Genomic DNA, 16,517 nt, shown 5'->3' with positions numbered 1-16,517 from the left:
GTACTCACCCACACAAGGTGTATCCATACTCACCCAGACAAGGTGTATATGTACTCACCCACACAAGGTGTATCCATACTCACCCAGACAAGGTGTATATGTACTCACCCACACAAGGTGTATCCATACTCACCCAGATGAGGTGTATATGTACTCACCCAGACAAGGTGTATATGTACTCACCAAAACAAGGTGTATCCATACTCACCCAGACAAGGTGTATATGTACTCACCCAGACAAGGTGCATATGTACTCACCCAGACAAGGTGCATATGTACTCACCCAGACAAGGTGTATATGTACTCACCCACACAAGGTGTATCCATACTCACCCAGATGAGGTGTATATGTACTCACCCAGACAAGGTGTATATGTACTCACCAAAACAAGGTGTATCCATACTCACCCAGACAAGGTGTATATGTACTCACCCACACAAGGTGTATCCATACTCACCCAGATGAGGTGTATATGTACTCACCCAGACAAGGTGTATATGTACTCACCAAAACAAGGTGTATCCATACTCACCCAGACAAGGTGTATATGTACTCACCCAGACAAGGTGCATATGTACTCACCCAGACAAGGTGCATATGTACTCACCCAGACAAGGTGTATATGTACTCACCCAGACAAGGTGTCCCCGGTCCTGAGGAACAATATTCCCTGAGACGCAAATCCTGACACACTGTTAGGCATACCTGTCAACTTTTCAAAAGCTAAGTAGGGAGACTGAATAAAAATAAATTGAAGATTGGGACCTAAAATCAGAAGGTTTTTATGTGTCATTTTAAAGTCTGTTTTCACTAAATATTGACCAATCTTTTGGGTCCATTATGTGTGAAATTCTCAAAGGACATGCAGTTTCTCCCTGTGATGTGCTTTACTTTCCCCCAAGACGTGCCGTCTTCTCATATTCTGGTAACTGTGGCCAAACTGCACAGTAGCTTAATGTTAGTTTTCAGTAAACAAGCAAGAAGCCAGTGTGATATTCTTATCATTGCAATTGTCTTTTGAATAGGAGTGTCCCTCCAACATATTTCAAAGAAACCATGCTCTACAGTATGTATGCAAGCACCAGCAATTTATTGGAGAATAAACAATGCCCTATTTTGTTGTAACTAACAGTGCCTAAATACACAGTCTCAAGCATATGCATGTGGGAACTACTTTTCCCACAACTTATATCCTGCCTTATATCCTTATTGTCAACTCGTAAGACATTTACCATTGTTTGCTAAATAACAGATTTACCAGTATTCTGAATTAGTTTTTAAGGGCAGATATTCTGCATGGTATGTTTTGTTTCATTCCTTCTTTTAATTTAATGATGGTAATTAAAGTTTGTATATATGTAACAGTAATGCCAGGTATTTACCTGTGTAAGTTTCTTTCATGGGAATGTAGATGTGACAGCATTCACAGTGATGATTCTTGGGATTGAAACTAATTGCTCACAATTTTATTGCTGTGGTCTAATTTTTCGCTGCAGTTTATTTTATGATTTTATTAATGTTGTGGAGATAAAAAAGAATTCATAAATTTATGTGAATAATGTTTAAACTTAACATTCTATCTACTGAAGAAAAAATTCTTTGTAGTATGATAATTATTTTGTCACAACAATAATCACAGTGATAAAACAACATGGCTACTATGGATTGCATATGATATATCTATTTGTGTAAAATTATTTTTTGGAGAAATGAAAATCACCAAACATAATGTAATAATTTGGAGTTTTTCCAAAAAATTGGGAAATCGTAAGAAATGAGAAGGTAGGCATGGAAGGATCCTAAAAACCAGTTTTCTTCTTCCAGCATGAGAGCTGACAGGTATGAGTTTGTGTAATTACTCACCAAGACAAGGTGTCCCTGGTCCTGAGGAGCGATAACCCCTGGGACACAGACACTGGTATCCTCCTTCCATGTTGATACATTGCTGGTTATAGTAACAGCGATTTTGGCCTGTTGTACACTCATCTACATCTAAAAATGGAAACAATGCTTTGCAAATGAATTTTCAGGAACCAGTGTTACAATAAAAAGAATGATTGTGAAATTAGTTCAAGTCAAACACATAAACCTAATATCCTCAATGTTTTAGTGTATCAAATGAGTGTATGTGGTACTTTTCACGGCTTTGATGCAAAAAATGGTATCACAGATTTTGATTATGAAGTCAAGATGGATAATTTGACTAAAAGTAGATTACATTTATATTTTTCACTGGAAAAATATACAATTTTAACTAAAAAAGGGAGCTACAGCTGAACACTCAACCTCTGGATACACCATTGCTTATTCTGTGGTTGTGCAAATAATGAGATAATTGTGTGATTGTAAACTCCTCATTCTTGACAAACTGAGCACGTGTATTCTCAATTTTTATCTTGTTTTACAGGATTTTCTTACCAGTAAAATGACATGACATCTTGTTTGACTGCATCTCCTTACCAGTAAAATGACATGACATCTTGTTTTACATCATCTCCTTACTAGTAAAATGACATGATATATTGTTTTACTGCATCTCCTTACTGACATGACATTTTGTTTGACTGCATCTCCTTACCAGTAAAATGACATGACATCTTGTTTTACTGTAGCTCCTTACCAGCAAAATGACATGATATATTGTTTTACTGCATCTCCTTACTAACATGACATCTTGTTTGACTGCTTCTCCTTACCAGTAAAATGACATGACATCTTGTTTGACTGCATCTCCTTACCAGTAAAATGACATGACATCTTGTTTTACTGTATCTCCTTACCAGTAAAATGACATGATATTGTGTTTTACTACATCTTACCAATATGACATCTTGGTTTACTGTCTCTCCTTACCAGCAAAATGACATGATATCATATTTTATTGCATCTCTTTACCAGTAAAATCACATGACATCTTGTTTTACTGCATCTCCTTACCAGTAAAGTGACATGATATATTGTTTTACTGAATCTCCTTACCAGTAAAATGGCATGAAATCTTGTTTTAATGCATCTCCTTACCAGTAAAATGGCATCTTGTTTTACTGTATCTCCTTACCAGTAAAATACCATGATATATTGTTTTACTGCCTCACTTTACCAACATGACATCTTGTTTTACTACATCTCCTTACCAGTAATATACCATGATATACTGTTTTACTGCCTCACTTTACCAATATGACATCTTGTTTGACTACATCTCCTTACCAGTAAAATGCCATGATATATTGTTTTACTACATCTCCTTACCAGTCAAATGATGTGATATATTGTAAACAGACTATTCAATTTACAGTGTTGAAATTTTTTTAAATAGTTTTAGTTTTTAAAATAATGAAAAAAAAGAGAATCATTTTATTCTGAATATAATATCAGGATATCCAGTCGGGTGTGGCGTGGGGTGGGGTGGGATGGGGGGAGAAGATTTAGATGTACTGGTTTGATATCACAAATACAAAAAATGTTTCAAACTTTTAATCAAAGGCAAATACCAAATATACTTCCTGATAAGTCAAATCCAACTGTAAAATGCATAGACCCAGAGCTGCTGTTGCATAATGTCCTGCAGGTCTTGATCCATGCCGTTTGTAAGGAGTAATCAGTAAAGAAAAAATTAAAGCAACACAGACACTGATATCTGTGTGCATGATGCAACAACAGATCAGGGTCTATACAGTTTGAAGCTGGACTTGACCTAATGAGCAAGTGTATACGGTACATTCAATTTAAGTTACTCAGTGACAACAACTGATTGATTTCAACAAAAATCTTTGTCAAGATGATTTTATTGCTTAATACTTGATAAGTTATACTGCAGGAATAATGTTGCCTTTTTTGGTGTCTCCTTACATACCATCCCAAGATTTACATGTTTTTCAAGTTCATGTAATCTCAATATACCACTTTCCTGTGTGCACGAATCATGTACTTTCACAGACCTTACAAAGGCATACATTTCTCTTTGTTATCAATGAAAGTACTCTTCCAAATACTGTTGACTGTGAGTAAAAATATGTGACTCATGTACTTTGATTAGTAGTGAGAACGAAAACTGTACAACATACATACCAACTGTACAACATACATACCAACTACTGGAAATGGATAACATGTCTTCTTACCTTAGAAAATTTAAACTTACTATCATGTTGACACAGTAAAAAATAAGAGATAAGGGATCATAACTTTACAGTGTAGATTTGCAGTAAAACAATCAGTGAAACTTAGTTAAAATCAGAGATAGTGGTATCTCTGATGAAAGGCATTTGTTTCAAAGTTCAAGGACCTTTTATGGGCTAGTGAGGATTTTAAGGACTTTTCTGGTACATTTTGGAGTTTAACTCAAATTCAATCTATTTCAAGGTAAAAAGCACTTTTCAAGATCGTGTGGATGAAAGTGTCACACTCGTGTGTGTGTGTGTGTGTGTTTGCAGTATATTATACAGACCTATACATTCCCCATCTGGACTTCTCTGGTAGCCATCTGAACAGGTGTCAATACACCTGTAAGACCCAACTTCATTAACACATTCTTGGTTCTGTCCACAATCTGCTCCTTCTTCCAAACACTCATTTACATCTGTAACAGTAAAACCCATGGCACAATACTGCTAATTATTACATCTGTAACAGTAAAACCCATGGTACAATACTGCTAATTATTACATCTGTAACAGTAAAACCCATGGTACATTACTGCTAATTATTACATCTCTAACAGTAAAACCCATGGTACATTACTGCTAATTATTACATCTCTAACAGTAAAATCCATGGTACAATACTGCTAATTATTACATCTCTAACAGTAAAACCCATGGTACATTACTGCTAATTATTACATCTCTAACAGTAAAACCCATGGCACAATACTGCTAATTATTACATCTGTAACAGTAAAATCCATGGTACAATACTGCTAATTATTACATCTGTAACAGTAAAACCCATGGTACAATACTGCTAATTATTACATTTGTAACAGTAAAACCCATGGTACAATACTGCTAATTATTACATCTGTAACAGTAAAACCCATGGTACAATGCTGCTAAATATTACGTCTGTAACAGTAAAACCCATGGTACAATAATGCTAATTATTACATCTGTAACAGTAAAATCCATGGTACAATACTGCTAATTATCAGTATTTACATAATTGATGTGCACTGAAACCTTTTCACAATGAAGGCAATTGGGACCCAACTAAGTAAACTACTTTGTAAAAGGTCCCTTATTGACTTGTGCTCTTGTTTAGGGGGCGCTCACCAGATAATATGTATATTTGAGAGAGTGATGTATGTAAGGTGAAGTAGTTCACATTTAAAACATGCACAATGGAGAGAATGTTCGCATACCTCTATGCTACATTAATGTAATGTGGATGATATTTCTTTTGGATATTATACTTTTGAAAATTTTACATGATTTAAGCACACTGCTAACTAAAATGACTGCTCCCTTGTGTTAAAAAATCAGCCCGAATTAGTCTAAAGTACACTATACATAGCAGCTATTAAAATAGGGAAAATGAATTTTGCCAGACTAGACAATACCAGCTGCAGAAAGTGCAATGAATGAATTACCAAACATATAAAATGTGAAAAAAGTTATTGGTTCTTTTTTGTACAATTTACTTCTGAAGTTCAGGAAGTGAAAATGACTAAGTAGAGCTAGCACTTTTTTGAAAGGTGCACATCTGAAGTAAGGCCAAGCTGTATACTCTATAACCCATAGTACACCCATCAATCATACACCAAAATAAAGGGAATTAAAGGTTCTTTGCATTATACCTAAGACATACAAGATCTTTTTTAAATAACCAGTATAACCAGTGAGGAAAGCTGGAGAAATTCTTTTTCTTTAAAATCCTAACCCTATGCAAAATAAGAATCTGTAGAGCACCACCTTATGATGCAGTCTATGTTTTATGATCCCTTTACATGCAAGTTATCAAAAGAGATCTAGATATATTATGATTTAGCAATGTATCTGATGAAGAAAGCTTCTAAACTGTCACACTGTCTGCAATGGAACATCATAAATTACATTTTAAGTAATTTAATAAATCTTCATCTTTGGCAAAAGTATATTTTAAGTAATACTCAGTTTTCAACTAAATGACAAATTACTGACATTCTGAATCTTGTAAAACTGTATAGCCAAATTTGTTGTTTATCTCATGAAAGATAAACATGGAACCCCAAAAAAGCCTAATTAAACGTTTTTCTCTCAGTTTGTCTGCATCTCTAAGAGAGTGATAACTATTGATTTATAAATTTGATTGAAAATTTCCTCTCAAAGTGCTTGTTCATCCATTTGCAATCTTATGCTTTCTACATTACCTTCATAAGCTGCCACATGAAAAGTAAAGCTCTCTCCACAACTACATACAATGTTTGTTTGCCAACACTTCAGTACTTACCTCGGCATAATCCACCGGAGACTAGGGCATAACCCTGTCTACAGCTGCACACATAACTGCCAGCCATATTGGCACACACATGAGCACAAGGATTTTTGTCACACTCATCAATGTCTGTAAAAGTGCAGGAAAACCTTTTGTATAATTAACTTTAAATATAGTTCTGATCTTCTGAAGTATATGTAAATTATGCATACCCTGGCTCTGCCATCTTACTAGCAACCGTCAGTCAATCATAGTTTATTCAAAATATTCCAATGTACTGCAGACCATTTATAAGCCAAATTCATTAAATAGATGAAACAACACTTTGACTTACCATGAAGATGGACACTTTGCCTTACTATAAAGAACCACTTTTCACTGATGGTTGGACACTTTGCCTTACTATGAAGAACCACTTTTCACTGATGTTCAGACACTTTACCTTACTATGAAGAACCACTTTTCAATGATGGTCGGACACTTTGCCTTACTATAAAGAACCACTTTTCACTGATGGTCGGACACTTTGATAATGTTTACTACAGGACCTGTATGAATTTTAAATTGTTATAACTTCCTCAAATTTACATTATGAATTAAAAGCTATTCCCGAATATACTAGAAAAATTATCATTGTAACATATCAAATGTGACATAATGGTACACGTATAATGTGAATGGCTGAGGCATGAGAAATGTGATATAATGGTACACACATGATACGAATGGCTGTAACATATCAAATGTGACATAATGGTACACATATAATGTAAATGGCTGTGACAAAACAAATGTGATATAATGGTACACACATGATACGAATGGCTGTAACATATCAAATGTGACATAATGGTACACATATAATGTAAATGGCTGTGACAAAACAAATGTGATATAATGGTACACACATGATACGAATGGCTGTAACATAACAAATGTGATATAATGCTAAACACATAATGTAAATGGCTGTGACAAAACAAATGTGATATAATGGTACACATATGATACGAATGGCTGTAACATAACAAATGTGATATAATGGTACACATATAATGTAAATGGCTGTGAGAAGATAAATGTGATATAATAGTACACACATATTGTGAATGGCTGTGACATGACAAATGTGATGATGATAATAAAAATAATAATAATGCTTTATTTATGGTATTTCCTATTTAAAATATTCTCAGCATGTTTTTTTATATGTTTTCTAATTTCATGGTGTTTGTGTTTGTAATCATATCATTATATATATTTTTTTATCTTATAGGTGTTGTCTAATGTTGTAAAGCACTTAGAGCTTCTAAAGATTAGGTGCTATACAAAGTCATCATCATCATTATTATTATTATTATTATTTATAGAGGGTGACTTATTAGTCAAGGACTATTCTCCCTTGAAGCCCTAAGACTTAAGGAGAGTATAACAATGCACATTATATGAAGATAGCAATAATGATATAATGGTACACACATAATGTGAATGGTTGTGACAAGATAGATGGCCATTGGTATTAATATGGGTGGGAGGTGGGGAATACGAAAAATGCTATCTGAATGAGTGGATATGATTCTACTAATTTGGCAGTTCCTCAGCTGAATAGTTTAAATCTACAATTCTGAATATTGATTAGTTCTGCAGAGTAACCTTGTAATGACCTACATTATACATATAAATTTACCACCATGTAACAAATTGGAATCAATTACAGTAATTGATTCATGTTATGACAAAACATTTTGTTGAGAGGCAGTCCTCTATCTGTGTCCAGATTTATATCAATCAGTTTATGCTAAGTTGGTTGTTCAAAATTATGTCAACATGTATGGAGAAGATGGTTGTTCAAAATTATATCAACATGTATGGAGAAGTTGGTTGTTCAAAATTATGTCAACATGTATGGAGAAGTTGGTTGTTCAAAATTATGTCAACATGTATGGAGAAGATGGTTGTTCAAAATTATGTCAACATGTATGGAGAAGATGGTTGTTCAAAATTATGTCAACATGTATGGAGAAGATGGTTGTTCAAAATTATTTATAGCTCCTCAAAACTTTATTTGCTGAATTTTAAAAAAATTTCAATTTAATTTGGAATGTCAAGAGTACTGAAATAGAAAGCATCTATAAATCGTTGCTTTAAAAATTCCAGATTCAAGAATGTCCTTAAAAAAATAGCTAAATATAAAGTTCTTTCTTCATTGACAAGTCATCATTCAAAGGAAACAGTTAATTGCTAAATTCTTACTTCCTGAATAATGTTTCTTCCCAAAAATGAAATAGAAAATATCAATAAATCATTACCATACAAATTCCAGACACAGGGATATCTGAATGTAAAATTCTTACTTCCTGACTCATCATTATTTCACTCACCTACACATTTGCCTTTTCCCACTTTTCTATAGCCTGGGTCACAGCGACATCTGAAGCCTCCAACTCGATTCATGCAATGTTGATCACAGACTGTTGGGGTCTCTTTACATTCGTTGATGTCTATAAGACAAAGACTATGATCTATAATTTCAATGCCATGAAAGTATTTACCATTACAAGGGTACCTCATAATGAGGTAGCTTAAAAAAATAATAGGGTACCTCATATTAAGGTAATTTATATAAAAATAGGGTAATTCATATTGAGGTAGTGTGTATAAAAATATAGTATCTACTGGTAGTTTGCACAATTACAAGTGTACCTTATATTGAGGTATTAAAAACAAAAGGGTACCTAATATTAAGGTAGTTTACTGGTATATAAAAATAGGGTACTTCATACTGAGGAAGTTCATATGAACGAAAGGTATGTACTGGTAGTATGAAAAAAACCACATCATGATAAAGCACTGTAAATCATATTACAGTAGTCTCCCTCTTGAACGCCTCCCCACCGACCAGCAGCTACCCACTTCTTATGGCCAGAATCCCTTGGCATCGACGAGTTTGTATTATAAAGTACCCCTCAAGAATGGACACCCCTCTAACGTGACCAGCAGCCAGAATATTTGTACAAAAATGGAAAATGTTCCCCTCATGAGCAGCCAATTTTTTGTTCAGATGTATCCAGAACCAATAATTTATTCATATCTTGACGTAAGGTAAGTAATCCAATTATCTTTATCGTCGATACATGTCTCCCAATGTCAAGCTTCCATTACTGAAAGATGTGGTGACTAAAGTTGTTGTTGTTGTAGTTGTTGTGGGGTTTAATGCCATTTTTCAGCACATGATAGGCTATGCATGGCGGCCAGTATTAATGGTGGAGGAAGAACCTGGGAAGAACCAGTGACCCACGAGAAGCTACTGGCAAACTTTCTCACATACCCACATTGGCCGAATCCTAGACTCAAAGCCAATGTTTACAGGAAATGGGCTCAACAATGTTATGATAGAGTTTTGGGCTTCACACATCTGTCGAGTTTTTCTCTTTGATGATTACAACCAGACACAATTGTCAAGATCATAACAGTGTCAGCATAGGCTAAAAATAGATTTTGTGCAATAACACACACACACACAGAAATTTTAACCTTGAACAAATCAGGGTACCAGACAAAGACCAAAAAATCATGTGGCAACACATTTATCACTTCCTTTACAAAGAAGGCATTTTGTCCACTCAACAAAAGTTTCGTCAGCATAATTAAGTTACATACAGTTAGCAATATTCGAATAAATCATTACCAAACATTAACATGTCATCACATAAATGGATACATATTATTTTAGAAGAAAGTCAGTTATTCTAGTCAACGACATTGGGTGAGGTGGGGAGAGGCAACTTGCCGAACAATTTTATGTAGAAAAGACTTGAATATAACAATCTTATATTTAAAAGACGCAAATAAACAATGTCATAAATGATAAGGAGGTTATTCAGCAGCAGTGGGAAAATGGAGCAAATGGAAAGAAAATTATTTATGTACCAAGATTTAAATGAGGTTTTTGAATGGTTTTGCAATGTTCATGACAACAATACCCACTCGCATTTCATGCTTATACCAAAAAGAAGAACAAGTAATGTATATTCAGTTGAAATAAGTCTATTATTATAACAAGAAGAATCTTTTAATAATTAATGTTACTTTTAAACAAAGATATTAAATGAAGATATTAAATGCTTTGAAGTATGTAGCTTTCTTACTCATACATTACATATACTTCTCGCAAAAATTTAGTCCCCCTCTAAAAGGTCACCTGTCTTATAAGACCACTTTCCTGGTGCAGAAGAGGTGGCTGTATAAGATGGGGACCACTGTATTTTCATCAATATTATCCTGAATTCTGATTGGCTGAACAGGTCACATGTTCTCAATAGTAATACAACAAAGTGGTTTCCTCTGCATCATTACAGTTCCACAAAGCAACCTACCATATGCATGTGGGTATATTTTTACATCACCATAAAAAAATTATTGATAGAATTACAGGCTTTTGTTTGCTAAATATATAGTTTTACCGAACTGTGAAATACATATATTAAGCCCCTCTTTACATCAACCAATATAATATTTTAAATTCAATAACACAATGTATTAAACAAAAGCCAAAAATTGAAAAATATTGTATTGTCATTAAATTTGTACAAATATAATTAATTCAGTATATTAGTGACAAAACCTTTTATCCAGTAACTGATGCCTAAGTATAAATTGGCATTTGGCATACATGTAGGACTTAGATGTAAACTGATATTTGGCATACATGTAGGACTTAGATGTAAACTGATATTTGGCATACATGTAGGACTTAGATGTAAACTGATATTTGGCATACATGTAGGACTTAGATGTAAACTGATATTTGGCATACATGTAGGACTTAGATGTAAACTGATATTTGGCACACATGGAGGACTTAGATGTAAACTGATATTTGGCATACATGTAGGACTATAGTGTAAGTTAGTATCTGACACACATGTATGACTAAGGTGTAATTGGCTTTTGGCGGATATGTGCTAAATTATATTTGGTATACCTGTAGGACTGACTGATGTAAAGGTTGGTATTTGAAATACATATAAGACAGATGTGTTAACTGACATTGGTCATACATTTAGGACAGACATGTAAATTGGTATTTGGCATACATATAGAAATGACAGGTAAATTCATATTAGGCATACATGGAGGGATCGTGATAGATTAGTACTTTTTTAAACTATAAAATGAAAGGAAAGAGCAGAGTTGCAACAAAGATTGAACCAACAACCTCTTTGAACCTTTACATTACTATACCCCCTCCTCCCTTACTATGATATACTGCCTGGGGATTATTTTATTGTTGATTTATCTTTCTTACATGGTATTACTAAATGTCGATTATCATGACAGACTTAAAATATTACTGTTAATTTGTGAACTATGAGTCCAAGTTTGAATTTTTTGTTCTCAGACCTTTTCTTACTATAGGTATGGGTACTGTGAGAGTTGGTTCCTTTTGTAGCATGAAAGATCATTTTATGGTTTCAGACAAAATACAAACCTTGACACCTGGTCCCATCCTCTGACCTCTTATAGCCTGCCCTGCAGGTGAGGACACATCTGTAAGAACCAATAGTATTGACACACTCCTGGTCACTGCGACAAATAGCTGCCCTAGTGTTGCACTCATCTATGTCTGGAATGATGACAGAATTCAAAATACAGTTTAGGCTCATTATTAAAAATTACATTGATCCACTGAAGGATAAAAGTCTTGTTTGAGCATCTGAGGATGCAGAAGGTGTTTTTACTGTTGAAAATTGAAATGTACCATCAATGCATCTGGGGAACCATTAGAGTGGATGCCTGCAACAGTAAAAATAACACGATTGTTCTCAAATTAAAAAGAAATCTTTTTTTTGCCAATTCAGATAGTTTTATATCATGTTGAAACATAACTGAAACTGTAATGGTTATTTTATAAGAAAGAACATAGCAAGATTGGAAGGCAAGTTTCACTTTGACCAATTACCATATGGTCATTCTGTTAAAATAGACATAATAAGGTCAGAAGGCAAATTTCTGTTGGACCAATTACCATACATATTTGCTTATTAGTCAGGTCCAACTGAAACTGCATAGCCCCAGAACTGTCATTGCATAATGCATAGCCCCAGAACTGTCTTTGCATAATGCATAGCCCCAGAACTGTCATTGAATAATGCATAGCCCCAGAACTGTCATTGCATAATGCATAGCCCCCAGAACTGTCACTGAATGATGCATAGCCCCATAACTGTCATTGCATAATGCATAGCCCCAGAACTGTCATTGAATAATGCATAGCCCCAGAACTGTCAATCAATAATACATAGCCCCAGAACTGTCACTGCATAATGCACTAGCAGATTTGGTCCTATGTAGTTTGTTAGGAGTAACAAGTAGAATAAACACATAGACCCTGATCTGCTGGTGTATTATGTGAAGGAAGATCAGGGTCTATGTTCTTTTCAGTTTGTTGGGGCTTACAAGCTAGTATATACAGTACCAGTTGAGTTGATTTCTCTTTTTTGCCCACTACAGAAGGGAATATTTTCTGCACAAGACTGTCATCAATAGACATTATTTTACATTCAATATTTCTGCATCCTTTTCAATGGAATAACTCTAATTTGCTATGGAACTATGTCACAGTGAGGCTTGTTGTCATTGGGAGTCTTGTGACTTCAGAATGGTGGCACTCTACAGTTTTGTATTTTGCATAGGATAGAATTTTAAAGAAAAATAATTTCCCTGGCTTTCCTCACTGGTTATACTGGCTATTTAAAAAAAAGTCCTTGTATATCATAGCTATAGTTAAAAGAACCTTTAATTCCATTTAGTTTGGTGTATGATTGAATGGTATAATATGGGTTATAGAGTATACAGCTTAGCCTTACTTTAGATGTGCACCTTTCAAAAAAGTGCTAGCTCCACTTGGTCATTTTCACTTCCTGAACTTCAGAAGTAAATTGTATAAAAAAGAGCTGATAACTTTTTTAACATTTTATGTATTCAGTAATTCATTCATTGCACTTTCAGAAGCTGGTATTGTTTAGTCTGGCAAAATGAATTTTCCTTATTTTAATATCTGCTATGGATAGTGTACTTTAGACTAATTCAGCTTGATTTTTTTTTGGCTCATATTAGTTAGCAGTGTGCTTAGATCAAGTACAATTTCCAAAAGTACAATATCCAAAGAAATGTCAGCCACATTACATGAAAGTAGCATAGAGGTATGCCAACATTCTCTCCACTGTGCATGTTTTAAATGCAATTAACTTCACCTTACATACGTCACTCTCTTAAATGTACATAATAACTGGTGAGCGCCCACTTAAAGAGAACATAGGTATTATTACTTTATGATTTAATTTTGATTGTATGGCTGAAATATTTAAGGCATAAGCATAAAAACAGTCCGTTTGAATAATTCTCCTGCATTTTCCCCCACAGAACAGTATTTATTAGTGTTAGAGTCTCTAACATATTTTGTCAACATAGAAATCAATGTTATGCTGAAAGACATGAACATGAAACTAGCCAGAATTATTCCTGAGATGTCAACAATAAATTTTACAGTTTGAAAAGGGATGGAACAGATGAGGTTCATAAAGATCGAAGGTCAAAGCGTAAAATATTTGCCCTTTTGTTTAATATGGAAGAAGTGAATTTGCTTTGTAATCATTTATCTTTTTACTTTCATTGCAAATAAACGAAAACATTTTCACTATATATTTCTTCTACTTGATGCAACAGTTTTAAATTTAATGGCAAATTATGTATGCAAGAAAAATAATTTCCCTGTCTTTCCTCACTGGTTATTATAAACTGCCTATTTAAAAAATACTTTGCATATCTTAACTATATTTAAAAGAACATTTAATTCCCTTTCTTTTGGTGTATGATTGATGGATGTAACATGGGTTATAGAGTAAACAGCTTGGCCTTATTCCAGATGTGCACCTTTCAATAAAGTGCTAGCTCCACTTGGTCATTTTCACTTCCTGAACTTCAGAGGTAAATTGTATAAAAAGGAGCTAATAACTTTGTTTTATGTTTTATGTATTTGGTAATTCATTCATTGCACTTTCAGAAGCTGGTATTGTTTAGTCTGGCAAAATTAATTTTCCCTATTTTAATAGATGCTATGGATAGTGTACTTTAGACAAATTCAGGCTGAATATTTTTAGCACAAGGGAGCAGTCATTTTAGTTAGCAGTATGCTTAGATCATGTACAATTTCCAAAAGTACAATATCCAAAGAAATGTCAGCCACATTACATTAAAGTAGCATAGAGGTATGCCAACACCCACTCCACTGTGCGTGTTTTAATGCAAATAACTTAACCTTACATACATCACTCTCTCAAAAGTACATAATAACTGGTGAGTCCCCCCCAATGGAATAGCCCCAATTCTCTATGGAACTATGTCATAGTGAGGCTTGTTGTTGTAGGAAGGCTTGTGACTTCACAATGGAATAGCCTCAATTCTTGATGGAACTATGTCATAGTGAGGCTTGTGACTCCACAACTGAATCAACATTTCTGACTGCATTGTTGATTTTAAATTTGTAAATTTAGCAGTTTAATTAACCAGAAAAAAATGTGTTGCAATGATACTTTAAAATGATGTCATTCAATGAAATACTTTTTTAAAAGTCTACGACAAGCTAATTTATTTCTTTTTGTTTTGTCTACCATTTTAATTGACAATGATATCCATCAGATTCCACGATTAATGCTATGACTGCATCTAATTGACCAAGCATGCCAACACTCTAGAGACCATTTTAGCAACTGATTTTGACTGGACTTGATTTGCAAGCTTGTACCATGTAGATGCTTTGCAATATAGCCTTTATTTATCAGTTTCTGAAAAGCCCGTTAATAATAGCGATTGTAACAGTACAAATACATTGCGCAGAACATATTTTATTTGAATACATTGCCTAGAACATATTTTATTTGAATACGTTGCCTAGAACATATTTTATTTGAATACTCTGGATCACTCAAACTCATGTTTAAGACACAAGTTAATGTAACTTCACTGACTCAAACTTTCTGTCAAATGATTCACATTTGGATATTTATATACTGAGAATCAACTACTACAGATTCCTTTATAAGCTCAGTCTCTACATAATCACCCGTATATGACACAGAAGCCAAAAGATGGACAAAATTTATGATGACTAGATGTTGATAGAAGATTTCAGAACTTAATCAGACAATGAAGATGACTTCTTAGACTGTTTATGAGCAGCCATCAGATAGTAACATTCACAGGACAACATGAATCACAAAAGTGTGAACTTTGCTTTCATTGTTTATTTCTCAGACTGTTTATGAGGAGCCATCAGATAGCAACATTCACAGGACGACGTGAATCACAAAAGTGTGAACTTTGCTTTCATTGTTTATTTCTTAGACTGTTTATGAGGAGCCATCAGATAGTAACATTCACAGGACAATGTGAATCACAAAAGCGTGAACTTTGCTTTCGTTGTTTATTTGTAAGATGCATGGAATTAACATATTATGGGATATTATGAATCAGATCATTCTAACTATCCAGCATGTGACTGATAATTTGTTCATGGATTTATCATATCAATGGATCTAAACTGTCAAGCATTTATGGATTTTAATGGAACTAAATGTAAGTTGTTAATTTATTTGTGACAGATACCACTTAATGATATATCTGTATTTTACACTGGTTATTTTTCCTTGCTATCCATCCAGTTTGGATTGTTTAGTTTTCTAAAGTACAGCTCTGACTCACAAATCACTCCTTTAGACAGGTCTGAATTGCAAAATACACCAGTGAAATTGAAAATGGATTTTTTATCCCTAAAAATGGGGTGTCAGCTTATATTCAAGCGGACTTATAAATGAGTATTTAAGGTACCAATTTTGTAAACATTTACAGGCAGTAGCCTTACACAAGAATCCTAATGCAAACGTGATGAGAAATATGGACTCTAAAGTGCTTACAAGCTCAGCCATTTGGAAGCAAGATAACCTCATTAATCTTTGTGGGTGTCACTCACAATCAAACTTATCTGCATTCTTGAGGATATAAACGTATATAACAAATCTGATCTGAAATGAAACCTCATTAG

At 34.1% G+C, this 16,517-nt stretch overlaps 1 protein-coding gene across 2 annotated transcripts in view; it reads right to left on the bottom strand.

Annotated features, from left to right (window-relative positions):
- The window catches only part of LOC149780249 (hemicentin-1-like), a 118,476-nt gene that overhangs the window by 24,595 nt on the left and 77,364 nt on the right, over positions 1-16,517 (bottom strand). For both annotated transcript variants that reach the window (XM_089937033.1, XM_089937034.1), the window contains exons 26-30: positions 11,907-12,041; positions 8,797-8,916; positions 6,431-6,544; positions 4,452-4,583; positions 1,865-1,993 (exon numbers count right to left, since the gene is read on the bottom strand). In XM_089937033.1, coding sequence (XP_089793159.1) covers positions 1,865-1,993; positions 4,452-4,583; positions 6,431-6,544; positions 8,797-8,916; positions 11,907-12,041 — 630 coding nt within the window. The remainder of the gene's footprint in view (positions 1-1,864; positions 1,994-4,451; positions 4,584-6,430; positions 6,545-8,796; positions 8,917-11,906; positions 12,042-16,517) is intronic.

Source organism: Sinohyriopsis cumingii, chromosome 16 (assembly GCF_028554795.1).
Source record: "Sinohyriopsis cumingii isolate HCF-2022 chromosome 16, ASM2855479v2, whole genome shotgun sequence".
NCBI classification, from domain to species: domain Eukaryota; kingdom Metazoa; phylum Mollusca; class Bivalvia; order Unionida; family Unionidae; genus Sinohyriopsis; species Sinohyriopsis cumingii.
This window is presented reverse-complemented; position numbering and strand designations above follow the sequence as displayed.